Genomic DNA, 26,914 nt, shown 5'->3' on the forward strand with positions numbered 1-26,914 from the left:
ACTAAAGGCGGCTCGGTTTCGGTACCCCAACGACCCTCGTGTGAGCCCTCCAGCCTCCCTCTGAGCCCCTCAAAGGCCCTGAAGATGGCACCGACCATCAAAAGGACCCTCGTTTCTATAAGTAGTCTCGGTTTGGTCTCAGAGGGACCAAAAAAGCATCGCTCATTCTCCAAGAGGACAGCTTAGGAGAAACACCACGCAGCTCCTCTATTCTCCGTTCTCATCTCTCTCTATTGGATATGATCTCTACCACGATGCGGCCGATCTGCGGGATGCTGGTGGTGCTCTTGTTGGCAGGGGTCCGCTCGGATAGACCCCCGCTGGGGGAGCCCCGCTCCTCCTACCCGCCCTACATGATGCAGCTGTACCGCAGCGCGCTGTCTGAGGGCCGCCGGGCGGGCAGCTCTCCGGACAGCAGCCGCGGAAAGGAGGCTCTGCATCACGCCGACTCAGTGCTCAGCCTGCTGGCCAAGAGTGAGTAGACTTCATCAAATTATGGTTTTATTATGAGTTAGCTGTTACATTAATATGAGCTTTGTGTAGTCACGATTTTGAAAAAGGAATTAGAAGTTTAATGTTTAGTTTATTTAACATTCTTATATTTAAGACAAATTTTATCATATTCTAACTACATTTTATTATAACTATTTTATTGTTTATTTGATAAATAAAACAAAATATTATGATATTCTTACTTTTTTTAGCTTTTATTATGTAATTTTTATTGATCTGTTTTCCTATTTTTGGAATTTATTATACTTTATTTTTTTGCCTATTTCTTTTTAATTTTATCATGTCATTTTTATTTTCCGTTTTATTCAGAATTATTTCAATTTTTAAAGTTTCAAAAAACAGTAGTTTTAACGTTTTTAAGCTGTTAATATTTCATATTTTACATTTTTTATCGTAATATTTAGTATTATTTTGAAAGTTTGTTTGTTTATTTATTTATTCATTTATTTGAGTTTTCCTCAGCGCCAGGATTTAAGAAAAAAAATTAGTCTGATTCCGTAGCAGATTAGCTGTCTTCAATTTGCCGGAGTGATTTATTAGTCTTGTGTATTAGCTTAGCTTCAAGACGTCTGCTTTCAAAGCAGCGAGGCTACGTAGGAATACACAATCTGATACTACAGGCCTTGAGCTTTATTAAGTGCTTGACTGCCAAAGTGTGAAAAGTGTCTTTTGGGATCGTTAAGCGCCGAACATTCATTACGCAATTAAATATTTCGCACGTCTGAGGTTGCATTAAGAAATACGTCGATGGTGTGCTGATGCTATCTGTCTCTGTGTGATTTTCCTTAGGTTGCCACCAGGTGGGTGACAAGTGGGCCATCACTTTTGACATGTCCTCCGTCTCAGCCACCGACAACGTCCAGCGGTCAGAGCTTCGCGTTCGCCTTCCAGAGTTTTCCACCTCGGATAACACTGTGGTGGACATCTACCACGCTCCTAAAGGCCACTGTGGTCAGGACCCCTGTGCTGAAGAGCGTCTTCACCTGGGCAGCCTCAGAGCCACACTGAGCAAGTCTTCCTCGCACTCTTCTTGGAGGGTCCTCAACATGACTCAGCTCCTGAAGTACTGGCTGCATCAGGGTGGGCAACTGCCGACCCAGGAACCAAGCCAGGAGGAACTGAGAAAAGGAGCAAGCCAGGAGCTTAAGACTGTCCAGCATCCAACAGCCAACAGCGTCATGATGGTGGTCTACTCCAAGCAGGCGCAGAGAAAAGCATCTACTCTCATCCGCACAGCTGAGCACTCCAAGTATGTGGCTTTTGATCGCACCAGCAGTGGTCATGGGTCTGTAGCCCGGAGGCACAAGCGGAACCACAGGGTTCATAAGAAAGTGCGTGAGGCAGCGGGGGCGGGCGTGCATATTGGAGCCCCCCAAGCAGAGGGCGAAAAGAAGCCTCTGTGCAGAAAGGTGGACATGTGGGTGGACTTCGATCAGATTGGCTGGAGCGAATGGATCATCTATCCGAAGAGATACAATGCCTATCGCTGTGAGGGTAGCTGCCCTACACCAGTGGACGAGTCCCTTACCCCAACAAACCATGCATACATGCAGGTAAGGATGGTCAAACTAAATATAAATTCACAGTAATTGTTATCATGTGTGACTTACTAAATTCCCAGATGAGACGTTAACATTTCTTTTTCTCTCTTTATTACAGAGTCTTCTGAAGCTGCATCACCCGGACCGCGTCCCATGCCCATCCTGTGTGCCTACGCGCCTGGCTCCTCTCTCTATGCTGTACTATGAGAATGGGAAGATGGTGATGAGACATCATGAAGGCATGGTGGCAGAGGCATGTGGCTGCCACTGATCTCCAAACACTGAGCAACTTCAGCACTTAAGAACATCTCTACTCATGCCTGCCCCACAAAGCTAGAGACTTCAGCACTATTAAAGCAAAGAGACTTCTAGTTCTAAATGCAGATCATTTACAGACGTATTTCTGCATCATAATTTATTAAATATAGCCCTTTCATACACTGATTATACTTGCATTATTGCAGTGCTTGCATAACTTCATGTCAAGAGTGCCTTTTCACTTGAAATCAATCGGCAGCTACATTTTTTCCCCCCGTGCCTTACTTTTAATGTTTATAAGATGTATATTTGTACATAGAAAATTGTGAATTGCAAAATGTATTGAAATATTTATGCATATCTAGTAAATCTTGACTCTTATTCAAACCTTTCTATTGCATTGTGAAAGTCATTATCATATGCACCAAATCAAAGTCAACAGATGAAATGAATTCAAATGTTTTTTTAATTGCTCATTTGCAGCATTTTTCATATGTTTGAATGTCTCTTAAGGAACAATAGAGCACAATATATTCCTCTTTAACTGAAGAGAACTACACTGCATAAACAAAATAAAAAAGGCATTTACATTCAGTTGAATGACACTTTAGGTGAAAATACTTTTCAAAAGAAACTGAAATTTCTTCGATTTTTATCATTACAAAAGGTAACGCTGCCAAGAGAAAAGAGTGGTCAAATTATCCTTTGTTATCTTATGCTAAATCTTTCAGATGTGGTAAGAAGGTTCTGGGTGGCACATGACATAAAAAGGTTATTTCAAACAAACCACTGGTCCCCCCAGTGGTCACTCAGAAAATTACACAAGCTGTGTCAAAATTCACTTGGCCTACAAGATGAGCAGAATCTTAAACAGAGACATAACTAGACAGGACCACCTGCAGCAGTGGGCTTGGGTGGCAGTACCTGACAACCCTAGTGACTCTTTTAGGCACAGCAGTGTGAGATGACCTTCAGACTCAAAGGTAATGGCTTGTGCGTGTCTTAAATGACAGCATCATTACAGAAAAAAGGAAAAAGAAAAAAAAAAAACAGCAGATAATTGAAGAGTGTAGATGATGTGGATGGAGTAATCTTCTATTTCACTCATCTTTTTAGGACACAGTCATCATCACAGTAATATACGTCTTAGCCATCACCTCCTTTGTGTAATGGACTCTCCTTGTGGCTAGATGTCCATTTCAAACTGGGCGTCCTCCCCTGGACAAAACAGAAACCCACAACATAGCATTAATAACACACAAGGCAATATAAGCAGAGCTGGTCAATTTGCAGCTAACCAGCTGTCACATGCATAATTTCTCACAGGGCCAGCCACGTAATGCTTCTATTTTTGTGTTTCTGCCAAGAGATTTCATTGCTACACTGCACAACAGCTAGCCTGTGTCAATATCACAATATCACAGGATCTCATAAAAATCAATAACCACTTTGACTAGACTGTTTGTAATCACTTCAGATTTATAAGGAACATACATGACACTTTTTTTCTAGTGCATAAAGTGCAAATCACATGGAAAACAGTCACAACACATTTTTACTATTTTATGCCTTAGAATTAAAACAGCCTATTTTGTTACTGTGCTTTTAAGACTGATCTACACTGATGACCTCCAAATTGAGTGGCCCCTTACTGTGCCTCATTCAAAAAGCAGTCCACGAATGGGCAGGGCTAAACTGCTGTAGGATTCACAAGGAGATATATGCATAAAAGCAATGAATACTGTGATATCACAAAAACAAAGAATTCAACACAGGTTGTTTTTGCTGCTTGATTTCTATGAACAGATTGGTCAGCGATTATTACTTTTAAATCTTTAACAATGTTTAGCCTTATTTCATAAAAGAGAGGAATTTTGTTTTCCTTGATATGGGCACTTATATTTGTGAATCTCTGACTGGCATAAATGGTATTAGTGATATTAATTATATATAGTATCTGTAACAATTCCAGCATTTGAAGAAAAGAATCAAAAGTTTGCAGTGTATGTGAAATGTGGCATTACTGTACTATTATTATATTACCTGCACCCTTGTCCACAGGAGGACTGACGTTGTTGACAGGCTCTTGGGCATGTGCCTTTTCATTATTGACTGTAGCTGCTGGAGGGCTGGTCACCCCTGGAATGTCAGGGAGGCAGCAGGGGGGAGTGCGAGCCAATGGGGAGCTGCGACAGTCCAGCAGGAATTTTCGGTCATAGATGATTCGGGTGCCTACAGAAGTGAGTCATGAGGTGTTAGTTACACTGATCTGAAACTAGTTTTGCTGTTTTCTTTGCAATAGCTGAAACTAGGACACAGTAGCCAGTCTCAGACGAAAGGTAAAAGGGCTTGTCTACCTAGAACAGGGCTAGTCTACCCAGAGTCACAGAGGTCAGCTGGTGCATGTAGGGTGTGTCATTGTCACCAGGAAAAGTGCTTCTCTGCATGCCTCAACCTGCCCTGACAATGTGGTAAGGTAAAGCGTACCCATATCATATTCAGTTTTAGGGCTGAAAGAATAATTGTTTTTGTATCAGAATCACACAAAAAAAAAAAGAGTACAGTAATTTAAATCACAAAAGCTACAATTTTAATTATAACCCTCAACAACAATGCTGTCCTGAGTTTTAAATGAGGAAATTTTATCGAACAACATATAGCTCATAAGCAGCCTGTAGATGAGTTAGACCAATCAATCTGCCACAACTACAACAAGAAAACGTGCATGTACTTTTGTTTTCTTGGTCAAAACAGGCCTGGAACGAAATTTGACAGAAAATAATCGCAATTTAAATCTCAGTCACAATATTGCTCAATTAAAAAAACAGATTAGCAATTAGATATTTCCCCTATATCATTCAGCCCTATTTAGTTTTTACTTTTTGAATGCAAAATATGTTAAATATGTTATACAATATGACAATCATAAGTTTGGCAATATTTTGACAGGCACTGAAGATATTTTGAGAAAGCAAATAAGAAAAAAAACAAGGCCAGGCTGCATTAGAGTGGACAGTGGGAACACGGTATCAGTCCTGCTGTTATCAGCCTTTTGAGTTCTGGGTCAACCTTCACACACACACACACACACACACACACACACACACACACACACACACACACACTCACATATGCACACACAAAGTATTTTCCCTTAGGTTCTAATAAAAAGACACTACGTATAATCCAACTCCACTACAGAAAATGAGTTATTGGCTAAAGAAATAGACACGTAAAGAAAGAAATAAATTAAGTGATATGTTAGACATCTTAAGTGCCAGTTCCTGAAGCAAAATATAAATAAATACACTAACTTTCAAGGCCAAGTTGCCAGCTTTCATACACACAGCGTCTTGTGAACAGAACGCATTCAGTACAAACGTAAGCTTTGTCTCAGTATTCTAACACAAGGACTACAGAAAAAAAACTTCAAATTACTTTATTTTAAAGTCACATACACCTTTGACGCCACTAAACAATCCAATGTTTACAATTTGCAAGCCATTACTTGACTGTTGCATCACTGTACTAAAGGGCTCATAAAGTACTGAAAGTTCTGCTACTATGACTGTTTACAACATAACGCAGTAGTGCCATAGAACATTCATCTTGTAAAACGGTGAGGTGGACAAACACAGCCCATACATTTATACTTATGTGGGTATGAAACGGCCAAACAGACATAACCGAAATACAGATGGCTTTCTGTGAGGGAGAAAAGAAGAAGTGAGTGGCTGTAAAATTGAGGAAATCCATAAGAAGTCACATGCCAGCAACAGTCATCTTTCATACAGCTCTTGGCTACTGACATACTTTTTCCAAAACCCATCATTAAGCTATAGTTCTATCTTAAACTGTGCATATCAGAAGCCATAGGCTCTGACTGGCAAGAGACACTGCATGTCACTAAAATAGTGTATTTGTCATTGAGATGATGAGCATTGTTTTTGTATGTGTGGCTGGAAGGGCTGTTGGAACATCTTCCCGTTACTTGGAGTACTGGGGAGCTGCTGCCACTGAGCTCTTCGGTGAAAACAAATACATTCCAAACCACTGAATACAGACTTTTTACATATTATATACATATATATACACATATACATACACACATTTTATATATATATATATATATATATATACACACATATACACATACATACACACACATATATATATATATATATATATATATATATATATATATATATATATATATATAACATATATATATATATATATATACACACACACACACACACACACACACACACACACTATATACACATTGTAAAAAACTTAGAATTAAAACATCATATTACAGGGGAAGCCCACAGACTTTTCAGTATTTCTCCATAATTAAATCGTTAAGATGTAAACCGTGTCATTCAGAGTGATTTGAGGTGGAATGTGCCATTCTAGGGAAAGATACCGAATCAGAATTGCTCACAGTGGTGGTGATAGGAACCAGACGTCTGAAATGTTTAATGTCTCTTAAATAATAATAAAATGGCTACATTTGCGTTCTAGACATTGTAATCCTTGGTACTGGCTCACTACCATTGTAAATAAATCTGAGCTGGTATATTTCTCTAAAATGAACCATTTCACATCAAACCAGTTAGACTTTGTTTACACCTCAACCATTAAATTACGTCCAAGTTAGAAAAACCGATGGATTTCCACCTTAAGGTAAGTCACGTTTTCAAGCACTCCTGCTGCATCGAGAAATACACTGAATCACAGACGAACAAAGAGAGAATCACAAACAACATATACGAACAGACAGGATGACAGCAGCATAGAGAAAGAAAAGCAGCAGTAATCCCCAGCCTACACAAAGCCGATGCTACAGCAGAGTCCACGAGGTCGTCTAGACAAGAGATGAACTGCAACTGCAAGAAAAAAACTGCAAGCTATCCCACAATAATAAACGAGGCTGAAGTTGGCTTCCAGATTGCCAGCTTCTTGTTCGAATTTTCCCGTGCCACCTTAAATGGTGCAGCAGCTAAATTCTGGAGCCTGAGGCCAGAATGTAACTACCGCACCATTTAAGGTGGAACGGGAAAATTCGAACAAGAAGCTGGCGAATAAAAAGCCGACTTCAACTTCGCCAATAGGGAACGATTCAGCTCCAAAACCACGAGCTTTACCTCCGGGGGTCGTGCTGAACAAGGTCCCTCCGGGCGTTGTAGAGTAATCGTGGGGCAAATGGGCCGCATCGTTGACTGTCACCCTTCTGGTGGCCGGGATTGCCCGACTGGTGCTCTTCTGACTGCTTACGGACATTCTGCAACTATTTGCAACAAGCTGCCGTTGTTGTCGAACCGTGTGTCTGCACCCTAAACCAAATAAACCAAAGGGAAACAACAGAACTCAGCAGGCTAGCCATGTTGCTAACTCGCCACGAGAAAACGTGTCAGGAAAAGCAGCATGTTAGTTAGCAACAGCACACTTAGCAAGCTGGTCTCGGTATTAACGGTTTACCTTCTCCGTTTTTTTGCACGCGATGACAACATACAAATATAAATAGTACTAAATATGTGAGCTTTTATAACACTTCATTCAGACTAGCAAACTAGCTAAAATGCTAGACTGCCCTACAAGCACGTTTTCTCACATTCACTCACTCACTCACTCACTCTCACACACACACACACACCACACACTCAACAAAACATCAGCAGCAAAGAGGTATTGAAAACGCACACCGCGACACAATGTCACCCCCTCTGGCGGGGTAGGGAATTGCAAGTGCACGATGGGATTTGTAGTTTTTCATGTGTTCACGCGTTGCAGGTCTCTTTTCCTCCGTTTTCTCAAGGTCAAATAGGTTCGCTGTTTCATTGTTTTACGGAGTGTAACAACTCCTTCAAAACGTTCGCCCAGGTAAATAAAATAGTGATGATAAAACAGTAATGAAATAGCCACATGTGTTATTCCATAAATGGGGTGCCATTGAGCTCTTGGAATTCTTAACACTTAAATTTTCTTTGTTTTTTTTTCTTTCTTTCGTTATTTATTTAAACACATTTTCAAGAATGAATTTAAGAAAACATGCATTCCACCCTTCAAAAATGTATTGGGAAGGAATGTCTCATTTTTAGTAGGCGTCTTTGCTGACGATGGCTTAAACCAGTAACTACGTTAAAGGAAGGGGGTTCGCTTGTTTTAGCACAGAACTAGCAAATACACAAAATGTGGTTAACTTGCATCCATGCTAATGGCTTAAGAGCACTGAGGACATTCTAATAATTTACTTAAACGTGCAACCCCATTTCCAAAAAAGTTTGGATGCTGTGCAAAATGTAAATAAAAACAAAATGGAATGATATGCAAATGATTGAATCCCTATATTTCATTGAAAATAGTATAAAGACAACACATCAAATGTTGAAACTGAGAAATTGTATTGTTTTTTTGAAAAATATAGGCCATTTTGCATTTTATACCAACAACATGTTCCAAAAAAGTTGGGATGGGGGCAACAAAAGGCTGGTAAAGTTGTGTAATGCTAAAAAAACAACTGGTGGTTAATTGGCAACAGGTCAGTAATATGACGTCTTTCAGAAGTAAAGATGAAGTCGTTCACCACTTTATGAAAGACTGCACGAGCAAATAGTGCAACAACTCAAGAATAATGTTCCTCAATGTAAAATAGCAAAGAACTTTTGTTTTTCATCATCTACAGTACAGAACATTAAAAGATTCAGAGAATCTGAAGAAATCTCTGTATGCAAGGGACAAGGCCAAAAAACAGTATTTGCTGGCCATGATCTTTAGGCCCTCAGGCGGCGCTGCATTAAAAACAGACATGATTCTGTAGTGGAAATCACTGCATGGGCTCAGAAACACTTCTGAAAACCATTGTCTGTGAAAACGGTTTGTTGCTGCATCCACAAATGCAAGTTAAAACTCTAAAATGCGAAGAAGAAATCATATATATAAACAGGATTCAGAAACACTGACACCTTTTCTGGGCCTGAGCTTATTTAAAATGAACTGAGGCAAAGTGGAAAAGTGTCCTGTGCTCCGACAAATCAAAATTTTAAATTTTTTTGGAAATCATGGACACTGTGTCCTCTGGGATAAAGACCACTCAGCTTGTTATCAGCACACAGTTAAAAGCCAGTATTCATGATGATACAGGAGTGCATTAGTGCACATGGCATGGGTTACGTGCACATCTGTGAAGGCACCATTAATGCTGAACGCTATATATACATGTTTTGGCAACATATGCTGCCATCCATACAACGACACCCACTGAAAATATTTGCTGCATTATGAAATGAAAAATACGACAAAGGAGACCCCGAACTGTTGAGCAGCTGAAATCCTATATCAAACAAGAATGAGAAAGCATTTCACTTTTAAAACTACAGCAATTGGTCTCCTCAGTTCCCAAACACACAGAGTGCTGTTAAAAGAAGAGGTGATGAAACACAGTGGTAAACATGCCCCCATCCCAACTTTTTTGGAACGTATTGTTGGCATCAAATTCAAAATGGGCATATACTTTTCAAAAAACAATAAAATCTCTCAGTTTCAACATTTGATTTGTTGTCTTTGTAGTATTTTTCCTTTAAAAATATGGTTTACATGATTTAGACATCACTGCATCCTATTTTTATTTACATTCTACACAGCGTTTTTGAATGGGGTTGTATTTCTTTAAATGAGTAAGTTCAGAAAAGTTCATGATTTAAATGACAAGTGACCTTGTCAGTCAATGCCACAATATCATTGAAAATAAAGATTTCCATTCTTGCTGAATATGTGACTTTCAGGTTGAATGTGTTCTGGTTACAGGGTTGACTGACTATAATGAGTACATGTAATTGTTGACTTATGAAAAACGTATCATAATATTGTTGAAGAGTGTCTGATTATATTTCAAGGTAAAGTGCAGAAAATGTTGTTTTCTAAGTGCTGTATACAGCTAAGATAGTAAAGTCATTTATATGAAACATGCACGTTATATACGTTTGTAAACATAATATCAGTGGGACACAAATGGAAGCCCATTTCTCTCTCTCTCTCTCTCTCTCTCTCTCTGACACACACTCAGACCCCCACACAGAGTTCCAGACCACTCCGAATATGTCACATCTTTCTTTATTAATTTCTGTAAATGGTCTGAGCTGGTGTGCAGGGTAAATGATCTATACACATCTTCATGTCAGAATGAATCTGATTAAAAGGCTTGTATACATATTCATGTTTGTTTTTCTTCTCTCCATAACAATAAAAAAAGAAAAGAAAACAAGTCCAAATAGCTACAAAGCCTCTACATTCCCCATGATATGGGCATGTTCATATAACTCGATTCTAGCTAGTATGCTTAAAGTACATCCATAACAACTCTAATAAGGGTGCATAGCATTCTAATTAATATATATATTTATATTTTTTGTCATATATTTATACATATATTCTTTATTAAAAACATCTTTTCTGTGCATGTGTGCAGTTGCATTCCTTAGTACAGAGTAATATGATATTGCGTTAATATTGTCGTTTATCCATTCTAAAGGAGTATAGGTGAACTCTAGATTTTTGCAACAGTAACATTTTACATAAACTCATTGTAATACATCATAATTGTAATGTCCTTTCATACTGCGTGCCCTTTTTTAAAAAGGACACCATGTCCTCGCCCTCCCCCCACTCAGCCCTCAAACCCCCTGCATACGTCAATGGACGATCCTTTAATTTAACTGGACCAGCTCAAACATTAGATGAGTCCGAGCAAGTCTGACCGATATCCATCACATATTTAATTCTGCAGTAACTGCTGCCCCTTGCCCACACCCCAAAGCCCCTCAAATGACAATACTCATGTTCCTGTAGATGGTCATACTGTAGGATTAATCTCTGAATGGGTGTCGATACGTGGAAGAAAAAAATCATTGGTTAACACAAACCTGAGTGAACTGTAGAGAAAAAAACTAAGATTACAGTCAGTGGAAGTGAGGAAACACACAGGGAACATAGCATCACTCATTCACCACAGAATTAGGACTTTAGCTTAAAATACAATCACTTTTTCCATTAACCATAGATTCGTAGATCTGTTCACTTTTTTTTTTTATGGACAAGGACATTCATTCATCCATCCATCCATTCATCCGTTCATTCACTCACACTAAACTGTTACAAATGTGTTTAAAACCTGTTTTCTTCAAAACAGAAAAAAATAAATGCTCATGTGAATATGTAAGCGTCTGTGCTACATTTGAGTACTGAGCTGAGTTTCAGCCATCAAGTCATATAAAAACTAAGTCTTATGGATTACGCAGCCAACAAAGCTCCCCCTCCAGCTCGCAGCCTTAAGACATCGGTATGTGGAGTCCGTTCAACGAACCTAAGTCGGTATGAAAGTCACATGCTTGCATACTGAGTGACTTTTTGTATTCATGCATGTACTGATATCACTTGGACTGTATAAGTCTTAGAAATGCTACTCAAATGTTGGGTGTATACAATAAATACTGAACACAGGCTCACACGCACCCACGCACACATACATACACCCAACTGTTACCATGTTTGATATTATTGCTTTGGTAGTTTAAGCGTAAATAGTTTGCTTGGGATCTCCTCAAAATTCACTATGCAGTAAATCAACAAATGAATGTAAAGATGCACGTGTGATAGATATAATTACAAAGAATGTCTGCTTTACTGTATATTAATAGATCTGTATGGGTATGTGTTGGTGAGACATATAAAGCCAAACAACAACAGACAGTTGTGAGTTCACAGTTCAGGGGTCAATTTCAAGGTGGACTATCACAGTGCTGTCTGTATATATTTATCTGTCTATGCTTACTGTACATCTACATGGATGTTACTGCAAATTTAAAACATCAAAAGATTTAAAACACTCTCTCTTCAACTGAAATGTTGTCCTGCCTTGTACATATTATATTGGCAGTAACTCAAAGTGCGCACCAGAACCCTGTGCGTCTCTGCTACAAACTTTCGTTAGTCAGTAAGGGTCAAAACAATAATGCCCAGGAAATGAAGGATGAGTGTGGGCCCCAGGGCAGGCCCATAGAGAAGCATGAGGAGCAGCGCGCAGTGCTACATCAGTCACTGGAGTCAGTCCATTGGAGCTGAGTACACAGACTACAGATATGGATGGCTCAATGGGTGGGGGGCATAAAGGGAGAGAAAGAGAGAGGGAGAGAGGGAGAGAGGGAGAGAGAGCAACAGACAGAGAGGCAGACTCCTAAAGAGAGATCAGAACATAAAGATAGCATAAGAAAGCGAGAGAAATATAGAGCAAAAAGAGAGAAAGACACTAAGATAGATAAAACAGAGACAGAGAGAGCAAGAGAAAGAGAGGCATAAAGAGGAGAGAAAGACAGACAGACAGGCGAAGATATATATATATATATATATATATATATATACATACCTTCGCCTGTCTGTATATATACACGCACACACACACACACACACATATATATATATATATATATATATATATATATATGTATATATACATCTATATATATATACATATATACATAAAGAATAAATAAAGAAAAACAAAGAAAATAAACATAAAGAGAGAGAGAAAGAGAAGGAATAAGACAGAGACAAAGATTGAGGAGAGAAAGATGGCAAGAGCAACAAAACGTGAGGCAGGCTCAGAGAGAGAGATACAGAGCTTAAAGAAAAGACAGACACCTACAAGAGAAAAACAGACACAGAGATAGGGAGAGAGAGAGATAGAGAGACAGTCACTATAATAGTGGTGAGGGACATTGGGGTGTTGCACTGGCACAAACAGACCGACAGACATATTATATCGAATGTTCCCTCTTCTTAGGGGGCACCCTTTTGATTCTAACCAGGTAGTACATAAACAAAACGTGGCGGACTGTATCAAAGGAACACAAACACATTTCACGAAGGGGATCGAAAAAAGCCTGGAAAGACACACACACACAGACACTCACAAGCAGAGAGCACAGCGAGCTTATTCTCATTCACACACTGAACGGCTCTCAACGTGGCAGGAGAAGAATGCTCAGTGCCAAGCCAGAAGCGAGTTACACATGCTTTAGATAACGGACACACACACGCACACACGGACACACATTCACATAGCATAGAGTGCATATAGTCACAATTAGTAACAGGATAAAGGGCCCATGTAAATGAAGCAGTGATGGGCTCAGCATAGGCTACGCTGCTTTGTGTTTGTTGAGGAAAAGAAGAACTGTTGCTTTTTTTGGCTGTGTTGTCCCGAGACGACCCTCTTTTTCAGTTCAACTCCTTCCTTTTTTGGAATGAAGGTCCGCAAGTTCTGTGCGGTCCTGCGATGATGGTCCTTTACCATGTACCATTTCAGTTTATAGATAATGACAGCTCAAAGGTCATAGGTCATGCACCAGCAATCAATCATGCGTTTACAGTTGACAGGAAGCACTTTTGTTTGATTTTTTTGTGGTATTTTTTTCTTCATCTTTTGTACAAAAAGATCATGCCCTACGCTAGTTGTATGTTTTTTTTTCATTGTTGTTAAAAATGATACAAAACTACAGGTAGATCTCCTCCTTTTCTCAAGCGCTGCCCCGCGGTCGTTTTTGTCGGGTTTTTTTGGGGGAGTAGTAGAGGGTGGGATGTGTTGTCATTTTCCTTCATTTAGTGCTTTTTCTCCCATCGTCCTGCCTTTCGTGCACCCCTCGTCTCGTTCTGTCTCCCAAGTGTGTCTGGGTGAAGGATGGTTTGGCAGTGGATGTCCGGCCCTGGAGAACAGCACAGGAAGAACTGCACTTAATAAAAAAGAAGTACTTTACCAATCTGTCCTTAAAAACCTGCCCTCAGCCTTAAGCATTGGATTGATGGCGTTTGTTAGAGAACCACGGCTAAGATATGCTGTCGCCTACTTTTGACTTGATGCCTGTCCACTGTGCATATCTGTTAATGGGCTGTGACTTAGAAATAGGGCTAAGATGCGCTGTCGCCTGCCTATGACTTTGTGCTAGTTAATTTTCTATGTCTATTAATGAACTGTGACAGTCCAGTCCTGCTCTGTCTGTCCCATACCTTCAGGACAGTATGTGTTAGTTTCAGTGCTTTACTCTCCGCAGACTGGCGTGCTTCACAGCCTGCGCTCCCCTCTTCACATCCACACCCAGCTAGAGCAGGGAAGGAGGGAGGGAGGACAGGGAGGGGGGGGAGAGACGGCCTCAGAAATACTGACATAATCCGTCCGAAACTAATGGGGTTATAACTAGGGCTGGGAGAAATAAAATTATACAACACAGTATCGCAGTACTTTGAAAAAATAGCAGCGATACATGGAGGACCAAGTATCAACATTTTATTACTTAAAAACTAATATTTCGACCATGTATTAGGCCCACTGGTAGAACATAGGGTACCAAAATGCTTTAGAACACCACTGTAATACTAAACAAAGTCCTCGGCAAGACTCCTAAAGCTACATGGTTCTGAACAAGAGAGTCTGCTAAATGTGTAAATGTAGGAGAACGTTGCTCCGTCTACTTCACAATTATATTTTGTAAATAATATAGATGGAAATTTTGCAATGATAATTGTACCATGGGATCTTCAGTGATTCCCACCCCTAGTTATAACATCAGTGAGCATCTTTATCCGCTAAACCTTCAACAAAACAAACAGAGGCACCTACTTTGTTCATGACGTTGCCGTGCTCATCAGTGAACTGCTCCTCCCTCAGATGTTCACTGGTGAACTCTACTGGCTCATCTCTCTGTAAAAAAGAAGTAGCCGGGTGTTATGTTTCTCATTAGTTAAATGCTCATGCTGAAATAAGTACACCACTCTGCAGAGAAGATAAGCTTTCTGCTTTAGACTGGACAGGCCAGGGGACACACCTGTGCCTTCCGTCTGTCCTGGTCCCACACCCGCAACTCCCCCTCCTGGTGGGAGAAGCCCAGCCCTTTCTCAAAGGGCTGAGTGCCCAGGAGCCTCCCACGCAGGACCTCCGAATGGCCCGTGTCACATACCGGCGTCAGCAGGGCTTCTTGTGCCACACGCGGCTGGCTCTGCTCCCGTCCAGATGACCCCGCCGCCTGTCTGCCTTTGGACTGGGACCAGCTGTGCAGGGACTCAGAAAACGCCTCCTTCTCCTGGACATACGGCTGAAAAGCACCGCTGCCTAGCCTGAGACAGAAAGGACACGCACAGAAATTATTAAACGACCACTAATATTTCTTTTTGGAGTATCATTAAAATTTTTAATTTTACTTTTACTTGTGCTTATTTCTAATAAAGTATTTGAATTAGCTATTTTTAAATGCTCTCTTTTCACAACTCAGCTTCTAACTGAGTCTAATTAATCTCATCTTAATTGCTTCTGTGCTCTTTTGCTATTTTCTTTAGATTTTGTCATTTTACAATAATAAGCACAACAGCTCTTGATTACACCCAAACCCAAATCTTATTTGGTGTTCTTAGCTAGATAGTGTGTAGTTAGCTAGATCTGTGAGCTAATGTTCAAGATAAGCTATTGGACAGCTTAAGTTAACCTAATAAAAACTGTGAAAACTGCCTTTGTGCAGGGCAAATATTAATTTAAAGGAACTCAAAGTAAATACTTTATAGTGGTTTAAATAAATTACTTATTAAAGTAATTTTCTTCATTAACATATTCACAGTCATGTGCAAACATTTGATTACATGTTTATGAATAAAATGTTCTGTAGATTTTATAAGTGAAAATAAGTTGACACATTCTGTACAGGAAACATTTTGCACAATAGTAATTAGTTCACATATTTAGTTTAACATACCAGAAAAATAGAACATAAAAAGGCAACAATTTGTGTTTTATTTTTTCCCAACATGTTAAATTAAGCAATTAAACAGTAACTGTGCATTAATATGTCCAAAAGTGTGTTCTCTGTAGATGTTTATTTATTTTCACAAAACATGTCATATAACAGGGGCACCTAAACTTTTCCATACAACTGAACAAGCTAGAGTGATGACATTTACTCTGCATCTGTTAAACAGGGCATCATTTCACCTCAGGAGAAACTACTGACAAAAATGATTTTGTTTCACTTTTCAGATGTACAGTATTTTTTCTATAGGTGTCAGTGCCTATATGAATTAAACTTAGCTAGCTAGCATTAAAAGTATACACACAGCTGTGAGTTATTAGCTTTACTTAGCTAAATAGATATCCAACACCAGTTATTTCACAGATTTAATCTATTTATGGAAATATAGATTTACTTGACTAACTCAGCAGATCAAAGTGAGCTGATGTTATCATTTTTGTGTACTTTGCAGTTAACTTTCCGGGCACTTAGCTTGGCGACTGCTAGCCTGCTAATGTCTTGTAAAGTTAACCTGTTAGCTTGCATTATCATTTAGACCATGCAGTTTGAGGCTGAGATGGCACAACAATCAGATCCTTTCATTTTCTACAGGAGGGATGTCAAACTCAACCACTACAAGGGCCAATTTAAAAATCTCAATCTCAATTTAAAACAAATCTATGGGCCAGAGAATGACTATGTTTTTATTCAATTTTTAAATAACATTTTGCTATAACCCGAAGTGGCCATTGTTTATTCAAAATACGCCAAAACATCAACTGCAAAACATAGGCACTTGTAGTAAACCTTGAAATATTACAATTAACAAAAAAATGTTTTAGACCTATCTTTGTGTTTGACCTAGACACCTGCCATCTTTTCTTTGCTGCAAGTTTATTAATTCTTGCAATTGATTACTGAGCTGCTGAACTGAGTGTTTATATTGGTGCTGCATGGTGAAAAGGGCTGATATTTGTAGAAAATCAAAAAAAAAAAAATGTATGGGCCAGATAGTATTGTGCAGTGGGCCTGACCTGACCGACAGGCCTTGTGTTTGACATATTGATTCTGTAGGCAACAAATCTTATTGTTGCTTGGTAGCTTAGAGTCTTTGGCTACTCTGTACATAGCTATGTTGTTTAATATCTACTGAGTTAGTGATGTTGTTTAAGTTAACTAGTTGTTTGTTGTTTGTGTGAGAGTTGCTAGCTCTACATTTAGTCAGTTTGCTAGCTTGCCTGTTCTTTTTTCTCTAAATTCTAATGAAATAAACATTGTGTCACCATATAGCCCATTAAAATGCAGTCTGAATAATCCACTTAATCCATTAATGTATTTATTGTCGCACTGCTCATAATTCTATGTAAAATATTTTGTTTATTAAAGGTGATGGGAAATTGGTAAGATGTACACAAGATGTTCTGGCTCTTTTGCTATAGGAGTAATAGGACAGATTGAGTTGGGACAGAATTTGCTGGTTAGGGTTAAATTTATGTTTTTGGGGCAGATTTTAGAATCTCACACAGTGAAGTGGTACGGTGTAGTGGGTAACAGACCAGAGATTGGCAAGATTCCTAATACTACTTGTGCTTACTTCTGTAATATGATTAAAATGGAAGTTGCGGTTGGGTTAAAATGTCTGCTAAATCCCATAAATGAGCAGTGAGAGGGTGACCAAGGCACAGTACTTCCAAAATCAGCTGAGCAAGAGATATTTAAGGTAAATACCTTCTTCTAAGACCAACCCACTCATAAGGATGTCAAAATAAAAGAAGGACTGCAGAAGCAAAACTGAGATTTCCAAAAAACGTATCAGCCATGGAAAGAAAGAAAAAAGTGAACAAATACTGGCAAAATATTAGTGAAAATGAGCATCATATTTAATTTTGCAATTTGATAATATTTTGCTTGTAGACATTTTTAAAGTCTTGGCCCAAAATAAACTCCATAGGGCAGTGCTGCTGAATTTCCTCACCTGTCTCCGTTGTGCTCTAGTGCTCGGGTCAGGCCGGTCCTCTCACACAGCTGAGCATATATCTGCTGCCCTGTAAGAACAGAAAACTTTTCCTCTGAGCTTGCAATTGCCCCTCCTCCACCTGCACCTCCTCTAGCTCCCCCTGCCATACTGCAGCCCGCCACCACCTCTGCTCTCCTGCCTTCCGACCTCTGACCTCCAACCTGCCCGTTAGGGTTGGCTTTGGGGATGGCACCCCCAGCTACTGGATCGTGCTGCATGTCCTCTTCATCCACCTCCTCTTCCTCTTCCTCCTCCTCCTCCAGCTCCATGATAGATCCGCTGGCCCCGCTTGCGCCGCTGCTGGGACGTCCCAAGCTGCTGCAGGGCAGGCTCAGCGTGTTAGCCTCTGAGTCGTCTGCCCGGCTGCTGCCGTCCAGAGATGAGTCCTCCACGGTCACCAGGGATGGACTGACGCCCGCCGGCCAAACCTGAACGTCCGACATCTCCAGCATGGCCTCCTCCTCGGTGGGGGCAATGGGGGCGCACTCCAGGCTTGACACCTCCTGCCAGTAGGGCTCCACGCCCAGTGGTGAAGGCAGGCTGTACTGCATGGAGGCCGGTGAGAGCAGCTCCTCCTGCACCAGCCCGTAACCTGGGGAGCGGTCAGACAGAAGAGGCAACGCTAACACCACACAGAAAAAAGGGGAGTGTGGGTGGGCCTGAATCTCTCTCAGTGCAGAAGTGGTTTGTGGTGTGTCATAACAAAACCTCGTTAACTACTTCAATCTCAAATTTCACCATGATTTGGTTATTTTGGTACAATTCAGAACTACCTTTAAAAATAAACAGAATTGGAGCTCCCAAGTGGCACAATCATCTATGGGTTTGCTCTACCATCAGGAGATCCTGAGTTCAAATCTCCACAATGCAGGCACAATCCTGAACCCACTGCTCCAATGGCTCATACTTACAGGAAGTAAGTGCTCCTCATAGACCTGCATTGATTTTCGCAGATGCTTCTTCTTAAGGATATGCCTCAGAATAGAATGTACTTTTTGTTTTCTGCAGAGCACAGCATCTGATCTTCTGTAATTTAATGCATGTTTCTTTAAATAAGTCTTTGTTTTTTATTTGTATGGTTCCAGTAATGTTCATTTTCACTGGAATCTCTATGGGAATCAGCATATAACATCTGTATCAAGGTGTACTTTCACTTCCCCACACTGAATTTAATACCACTCTACATTAACAAGGACATTTAAAGCTGGTCAGACACACACATAACATATTCTTGGTTTTGCAGTTTTGAGTGAATTCTTCAGTAAATATTTCAACATAAAAGCCTCGCTCTCGGTGTTCCAGATGGAGCATCTTAACCTGTCTGCTATCTGAGCCAAGCTGGTCAGCTAAGATGTAGTATGGTTTCAGACATTTTACTTCACGTACATGTAGTTTGTAACTGCAAACATAAATTTATGTGCACTCCTGCATTCACTGCAAGTCTAGGTCGCACACTCTGTCCAAAAACTATATATAGTTTCAAGATAATGTACAATTTGTTTATTTATTTTTATTCCAAACAGCACAAGCCTTTCTTAGATACGCAAAGCCATACGAACACTGATCGAGATGAGTTTGCTATACATAAAACAGTACAGGCAATAAAAACGGTATACATTTTTAAATAGTATGTTTGAAAACAGCTTGAGAATTTGATTTTGGCCAAAAAAATTAGAAAATACTTTTCTTCCTTTTTCTATCATAACTGATTCCAGCCATTCCATTGTTCAGTCTTCACTTTAAGCCTGACGTGATGATAATAAAATAATGCACTTTTCTAGTGTTTTTTTAAATATATATTTTACACCATTTGAAAATGCCAGCTATCCACTGAGTAATGTTTCATGAAACATGGATCAACAGAAAATGTGAAAAGCAAATTTTTTACATTTACATTTGAGGTGAGAATGCTTTATTATTCTTATATAAAGTTACTTTTTCTGGGATACGAGGTTGTCTTATGACACTGATGATGTGCTTTAGGGTGTAGTGGAGGTAAGGAAAGTCTGGCTATTCACTCCAAAGAACCTCCTAGAAACCTGCAGACTAGCAGTGAGGGGTTAAGAGAGGGTGCGATAGGGCAGTTTGGGATGCAGGCCCTGCATTCTGCAGAAACGCATAAAAATTAATTATTCATACATACAACACACAACTGAACACTGCCAAACTCTCTCCTCAAACAAGCAAACATATATTTTACATGTTATATATTTTATATATTTCAAATTCCTTTTTATATCATATGACTTTAGAAGAACTCTCTCTCTCTCTCTCCTTCTCTCTGTTTACAAAATAAATGCTATATGAATATGTTATATGAATATGTTATATTGAACATGTAATTCTCATCACAACAGCAAAACTGCTTTGTTTCACGTAAACAGAACACAGTAGTATCGAAAAATCTAGCATTCTCCCAGCTTGCAACCTTATACCATTAACTGCTTCAGTGGGGTCACTGCATGTGTTAATCCTGGGGCAATATTCATTCTTCATCTTAAACATTTAATATAGAACTACACTGATTTGAAATGGATAGTGACGAACTCCACACACACCGAGTTTCTAGGGCAGAAAAAAACTGATTATCAATTTTCCTATTTCACTTTTTGTTAAGAAAACATTTATGCATGTTAAATTTCTGTGCGTAATGTCAACGCTAAGAGTAAAAATAGAAAAAAAGTGCTAAGACACTGCAAATCAATGTTGGTTTTACTTTAAATAACTTTCAGACAGTAAACCTCAGATTTATATCAAGTATTGAGAGTCAGAGACCGCCCTTCATTTATTTAATTTTCCAATTAAAATGACCTAATTATCAAAACTAAATTTGATATAATTTTTTTTCAGCATTTAGTGTGTCCACCATTTGCCTTTTTTATAGATTCCATTCTTTTCAGTAGATGTGCTTTCAGTTTTTCAAAGATTTTTCAAAAACCTGCAGGGATATTTTTCCATACCTCCAAAGTTCAGTGTTAGAAGTTGGTTGCATGTTCTGCTTCTCTGCGATCCAAGTAATCCTAAACACCTTCAGTGATGTTGAGGTCTGGACTCTGGAGTGGACAGTCCATTGTTCTGTCACCAGCAGCTTCTTTGTTTTATTTGCAAATTGTCTTCTTTTTTGTCTATTTCATTTTCTCAGTAATGGTTTCTTGACAGCTACACATCCTTTTCAGACCCTTAGCATTGAGTTGTCTTCTCACAGCGCAAGGATGGACAGAAACACCTAAAGGATTTTTTCGGTGAAGCTTGAATTTCTCCTCCTCATTTTATCTCTCAAAGACGAAAGCTTTACATTCTGTTTATCTGATGGTGACAGATTTGGTGGTCTGCTAGGTATTGCAAGGTTGTTGTGAGTAATATTTTTAATATCTTCTCAGAACTTCATTTTTTTCACTTGTATTCCTTTGACTTTTCCCTTCCTTATGCAAGTAGTTTTGTCTTATGTCTAATCGCCTCAGAAATATCTCCTGAAAAAATCAATAACTTCTATTTAATGCCCATTTTGACTGGAAATTAAATAAATGAATGTTAGTCTCTGACTTTTGCAAATGAATGTACCCTATGTAGTACATTCAGATGTAAGATAAAGGTAAAATGTTGCCTTTGCTGTTTCTGCTCCCTTAGCTGTAAAAGAGCCTCAGAGCCTCTGCTTAGAGGAGCTCCTTCAAAGGTCTCAGGCCAAAAAAATTTCCCACAATTTCTTTCCAGTGTAACATTTGTTTATAAAGTTCTGTGTCCTCTTGTCCTTTGACTTGGAATTATGTAAATATAGTAAATGCCAAATGACTCTTACTACTCTGCAGTTTGTTAAGCCAACAGAAATGGTACGGAAACATAGATGAAATGCTGAGAGTGTATGTGAGCAGAAATAAAAGTAAAGCAGGAAGAATGAAAAGCATGAGAAGCATGAGAGAGTTTTCAAAGACCTTCACTGTGCCTCCTGTTATGAGCACACACAGGTGAGCAAGAAGCGCTGCGGATTGTGAGGCGAAAGAATCAATGTTCACTCAAATACTCAATAAACACAACACACAGGCACACAACACCACTATGGATATGAGGTGAACATATCAATGTACTGAGATGTGTCAGTATACACCCAAATTACTAGTCATTAGATACAGAAACACGCACAAACATAACATAATTATGAGCTTATGAACACTATCGATACACACACACAAAGCACACCACTGGTAAAGATAATAAACAGATGTTAATGTTAAAATCCTTCAACTTGCAGTTTACACTACACACACACTCACGTACACACAACGGCTGTACTCACAAGTCACAGTATTTGGATGTTTAGTAAACAAGCAACCAGTGTTGGGGGTAACACAGTAATGTGATTACTTTTCATGGAATTAAGCAGTGTAATGCAATACTGTTTCAATTCTTGCAATCACACCACAGTGACTGATTTAATAAGAATTATGCTACTTCGTTACTTATTTTTCTCTGAAAGAACATGTAAATTATCCATGACGGACCTTGCATGTAATTTGTGCGCACATATGGAACCTGCATTGTAAACTCAGTCTAATTTGTCTGTCTATCTGTCTAACCCTGCTAATATGAACCTGATGGATAAAGATCCCTGTGCTGAACTAGGGGCAGGCAACATAATGATATTTTATCATTATCATGATAAATTACATCTTAGAGAACTGACCAACTACATGTTTCCTAGTAAGCATAACTAGTCCTGTTTAACTGAACTTAATGCAGCATTGCTTGAAGTGAATTTGATAAAATGCTGCACAAATTCATTGTACTTATTTTTCAGTATGGCACTACTGGCCACACTGCCTACTTTTTTGGTCCAGTCCAACTTACGAAACATAAGAAAAACAAAAAATACTGTGATATGTATTGTGTATAGTGAAAATGTCCTGAAGTAGTGTTGTTATATTTTTGCCATATTGCCCAACCATTAAGCCGAACTTGATTTTCATTCAGAAACAGCTCTGTAAGCTTTACAATTTATTCACAGGGATTTTATTCTGAAGCAGCTCTTTCTGGACTATTTCTACTAGCTAATTTCTAGGTTATAAAAAGGATTAGGCATTCATTATTTTAATTCATTATTTTCTTCGTTTTTTTTTAATAAAAGTATAAATAGATGTGTCTTGTTTAAGGCAGAGATAGTGACAAGGCTTTTAAATATTGTTTAAAAGCTCTGTTTCATTTCTTCCTAAACAAATGACTGAAAACTTCTCAGTTGGTACAGATGCGTTTGGGTGTTATATAGAGTAATGTAAAGGTAAATTAATGAGTAGTGAGATTACTTTTTTCCAGAAACAAGAGAGGTTATTAGTAATTTGTTATAGATTACTTTTCTGAAATAGATTACTGACCCAACACTGCTAAAAATATCCAATCACAATTCAGTACTAGTTATGTAATTTTCATTTTTGCCACAAGGGGTCACTACTGGTTACAGCATTCAGTGATCTTGTGATTTCAGCCCAATAACATTAGCCGCTGTACCCTGCTTTTGAAAACTGTGTCACACAAATAAAGGTCCAGCACACACACATACACACACACACACACACACACACACACAAACACCTTCCTTTCCCACATCATTAGTCACTAATACATCAGTTGACATAACGTTCTAAAAACACTTCTGTAACATGATACAGTCACAGAGACATTTTTTGAGAGTTATGTAGGGTAGTTTTGAGGGTACAGCAATGGCAGAATTTGTCAAAACCACATCAAAATGTTTACCAATTGTTAGAACAGTCAATATACAGAAATCCAAATTCAAACAATGCCACCAAACCGGAAACTGGAAAATTGTACATAGAAAGCATGCCATGCATACACAAGTTTGTTATTGTGGGGGGGGGGTGAACAAAAAAAATAAAAAGACCTTTTTATTTGTGCTGGTGCTTCCCTGCAAACACATGGTCTCCCATAGCAAGACAAGAAAATAGCAAACCAAGCAGCATGCACATGCACACAGACACAGCAAGTACGTCACAGGTGGAGAGAAAAGGCCCTTTTCCACAAAACAGGACCAAGAGAGAAAAGCAAAAACTAAGATGAGAGGAGGCAGGAGGCCCAGAGGAGGTCAACATGAGGTTGTTATGAGGTCAGAGGTCGAGGAGGAGAGCTGTGAGGAGGAATAGTAGGGCGGCTGGGCTGCAAATGACATGTCAGTAGATACAAAGAGAGAGAGAAAGAGAGGGGCAGGTACAGGAATAATTTTGGAGGCCTACTGTATGCTCCTTTGAGAGGGAGAGTTCTTTGGGTTAGTGACTCTTTCATGCATGCAAGTTTTCACACTCCTTATCGTCACATATCCAAACACATGTAATGGAAATTTCCCATGGGTTAAATGTTTCTACCTTATGATCATGACATATACTGGCTGGGACGCCCATTATATTTTACATTTTACATTCCTCTGAAAACCTGACCATGCTCAGCCCACAAATGCATTCCTTCACATCTCCTCTTGCTAGGTTTGGCCAACTTCAAAGAATGCTGGCTAAAAATCCCAATCAACCTAATGAGAAATGTGCGCAGCATGCTACTCAGGTTACTCTATCAGTCTGAAGTAGCCAACGTTCTATTCTATGCTGTGATCTGTTGAAGGAGCACCACCACTGCAGGGGAAGGAAACAGCCTTAATAAACTAATTAGAAAAGCCAGTACCACCACAGAACTCAATGTCCGGACTCAATGGAGGCAAGGAGTAGACACTGCTTATTGCCCAGTGTCCCTGGGCACAACATTTTACATTTTGGCCACACTGTAAAAAATAAATAAATAAATAAAATTAACTGTCAAAGTACCATTAAATGTAATGGTCAACACCCATTTTAAAAAAAGGTGAAATGCATGTAATTATCACCTTTATTTTAGACACATTTGCATTTATCTTAATGGTTGTTATTGTTATTATTATGGTAAAATATTATGTCATATTATAATATATGATAATATATTATCATATATTATGTACATATCATAATATAATAGCCAGTTGAACTGGTTAAACTGTTGAATTACAGCAAAAAGCAACATTTCTAAGAAATTAAATGAATGTAATTTTACAAATGTTTACCAAAACTGAGAAAACATACTTTTACTGTTAATTAATTGGTTTTGTCAGTGTGTTTTGCTGGTATGCGAGGATGAGACGCAGCAGTGCTGCTGGAGTTTTTAAAACCCTCAGTGTCACTGCTGGACTGAGAAAAGTCCACCAACTAAAAACATCCAGTTAACAGCATCCTGTGACCACTGATGAAGGACTAGAGGACTAACACAAACTTTGCAGCAATAGATGAGCTATCTACAAGGCGCATCAACAAGGTAGGTGTGTCTAATAGAGTGGACAGTAGGTAGACACAGGGTTTAAAAACACTAGCAGCACTGCTGTGTCAGATCAATTCACACCAGAAAAACACACACTAACAAACCACCACCACTTCAGTGTCATTGCAGTGCTGAGAATGATCCACCACCCAAATAATACCTGCTTTATGTTGGTCCTGTGAGGGTTCTGACCATTGAAGAACAGGGTGAAAAAGGAGCTAACAAATTATACAGAGAAATGGACTACAGTCTGTATTTGAAGAACTACAAAGTGCACCTATATGGTAAGTGGAGCTGATAAAATCGACAAAGAGCGTAGATACAAGGTAGGTATACTTAATGCAGAGGTCGATCGGTGTATTTGACAACCATGTTTCTATTACTGTGGCCACAAATTCTTAAGTTTGGCCTAAAGGTTCTTTAGCTTAATGGCCTGAATGGACAGTGCTATTTTGCACATTTTGAACAACTCCACTCCATGCCATAATATAAAGAAGCACCTTCAGTCACTGACCCATTCCATCCAGATGTTCTGAGAGGTGCTATTAGGGATCTTTTTGGCTGATTAACACCAGTCTCCACAATACATCCTCAAAGTGTGTGACCTCATCATGTCTCTCAGAACGAACAATATGATGATGTCTACAAACAAATAATGAGTCACTTTAATATTTTTCCCTTATTTTAATGTTCTTCCACATTAACTAAATACCTCACGACCCACACACCACTGTGTGTGAATGTTTTAGTCAATGTTGTGTTTCTGCTCTTGTCTTGTTTGTGCATTGATGATCTGTATTGTGTGTGTGTGTAAATATGTGTAGTATATGTAATTTGGTGTATTTCAATCTGTGTTCTTCGGCTACTGTAATACCCAAATTTCCTCCTGGGGATCACTATCTACTACCAGAGTTGTTATACAGCATTGAGTCTTTAGTTTTAAATGCTATACTCTCAAGTTGGACTATGTTGTTATAATTACCGGACAATGATTACTTTGCTGCCATACTAATGTGAACTTCATTACACTAAAAAACAAACAAAAATTATAAAAAATAAAAAACAAAAATTTAATTTAAAAGTACTGCACACTAAATTTAGGCGTGTTCTGACTGGATGCTACAATTTCTCTTTTAGCTGACTGGGATCTTTGCCAACATTCTGTAAAGCTTGTCTGACAGTTGCTAAGACAGAATGCATTTGCTGATGGAGAATGTAACGGTGAATTTCCTGTAAAAACAGCCAAGGACAATATTACTGAATTCTCATTTTATTTGTGAGCATTCTGACTAGTCAGAGCATTGAGAAACATTCCTACACTGCAGCCCTTCCTATACAAAATTCTTTTCATGCTTTAGCTCTATGTTTTTGACATGAGCACTTGTGCAGATATCTGCTTCAGTGCATGCTTTCTG

The 26,914-nt window shown here is 39.0% G+C and overlaps 3 protein-coding genes across 3 annotated transcripts in view; 1 reads left to right on the forward strand and 2 right to left on the reverse strand.

The window, feature by feature from the left end:
* The first annotated feature begins 254 nt into the window (after window positions 1-254).
* ndr1 (nodal-related 1) lies at window positions 255-2,325 on the forward strand. The gene is made up of 3 exons (XM_036588887.1): window positions 255-474; window positions 1,303-2,066; window positions 2,173-2,325. The coding sequence occupies exons 1-3, from the start codon at window positions 255-257 to the stop codon at window positions 2,323-2,325; spliced, it is 1,137 nt and encodes a 378-aa protein (XP_036444780.1).
* A 435-nt stretch (window positions 2,326-2,760) lies between these two features.
* Window positions 2,761-7,988, reverse strand: eif4ebp1 (eukaryotic translation initiation factor 4E binding protein 1). Its single transcript, XM_036588570.1, has 4 exons — window positions 7,797-7,988; window positions 7,463-7,651; window positions 4,356-4,544; window positions 2,761-3,530 (listed from the first exon to the last, which is right to left on the reverse strand). Exons 2-4 carry the CDS (start codon window positions 7,596-7,598, stop codon window positions 3,499-3,501), a joined length of 357 nt encoding a protein of 118 aa, XP_036444463.1. The 5' UTR covers window positions 7,599-7,651; window positions 7,797-7,988; the 3' UTR covers window positions 2,761-3,498.
* Window positions 7,989-13,999: 6,011 nt separating this feature from the next.
* The window catches only part of ank1b (ankyrin 1, erythrocytic b), a 111,787-nt gene continuing 98,872 nt past the window's right edge, over window positions 14,000-26,914 (reverse strand). Inside the window, exons 39-43 of the mRNA XM_036587930.1 lie at window positions 18,117-18,750; window positions 15,191-15,479; window positions 14,986-15,066; window positions 14,376-14,467; window positions 14,000-14,074 (exon numbers count right to left, since the gene is read on the reverse strand). Of these exons, the coding sequence (XP_036443823.1) occupies window positions 14,399-14,467; window positions 14,986-15,066; window positions 15,191-15,479; window positions 18,117-18,750 (1,073 nt within the window). The 3' untranslated portion in view covers window positions 14,000-14,074; window positions 14,376-14,398. The remainder of the gene's footprint in view (window positions 14,075-14,375; window positions 14,468-14,985; window positions 15,067-15,190; window positions 15,480-18,116; window positions 18,751-26,914) is intronic.

This window comes from Colossoma macropomum, unplaced genomic scaffold (genome assembly GCF_904425465.1).
Source record: "Colossoma macropomum unplaced genomic scaffold, Colossoma_macropomum, whole genome shotgun sequence".
NCBI classification, from domain to species: domain Eukaryota; kingdom Metazoa; phylum Chordata; class Actinopteri; order Characiformes; family Serrasalmidae; genus Colossoma; species Colossoma macropomum.

Bases quoted from the DNA above. Each gene is read 5' to 3' on its own strand.
- ndr1 (XM_036588887.1), top strand. From the start codon at position 255: ATGCGGCCGATCTGCGGGATGCTGGTGGTGCTCTTGTTGGCAGGGGTC. The intron at 475-1,302 runs GTGAGTAGACTT...GATTTTCCTTAG, and splicing joins GCTCAGCCTGCTGGCCAAGA to GTTGCCACCAGGTGGGTGAC. The intron at 2,067-2,172 runs GTAAGGATGGTC...TCTTTATTACAG, and splicing joins CAAACCATGCATACATGCAG to AGTCTTCTGAAGCTGCATCA.
- eif4ebp1 (XM_036588570.1), bottom strand. From the start codon at position 7,598: ATGTCCGTAAGCAGTCAGAAGAGCACCAGTCGGGCAATCCCGGCCACC. The intron at 4,545-7,462 runs GTAAAGCTCGTG...TCACTTCTGTAG, and splicing joins GTTCAGCACGACCCCCGGAG to GCACCCGAATCATCTATGAC. The intron at 3,531-4,355 runs GTAATATAATAA...TGTTTTGTCCAG, and splicing joins TCCTGTGGACAAGGGTGCAG to GGGAGGACGCCCAGTTTGAA.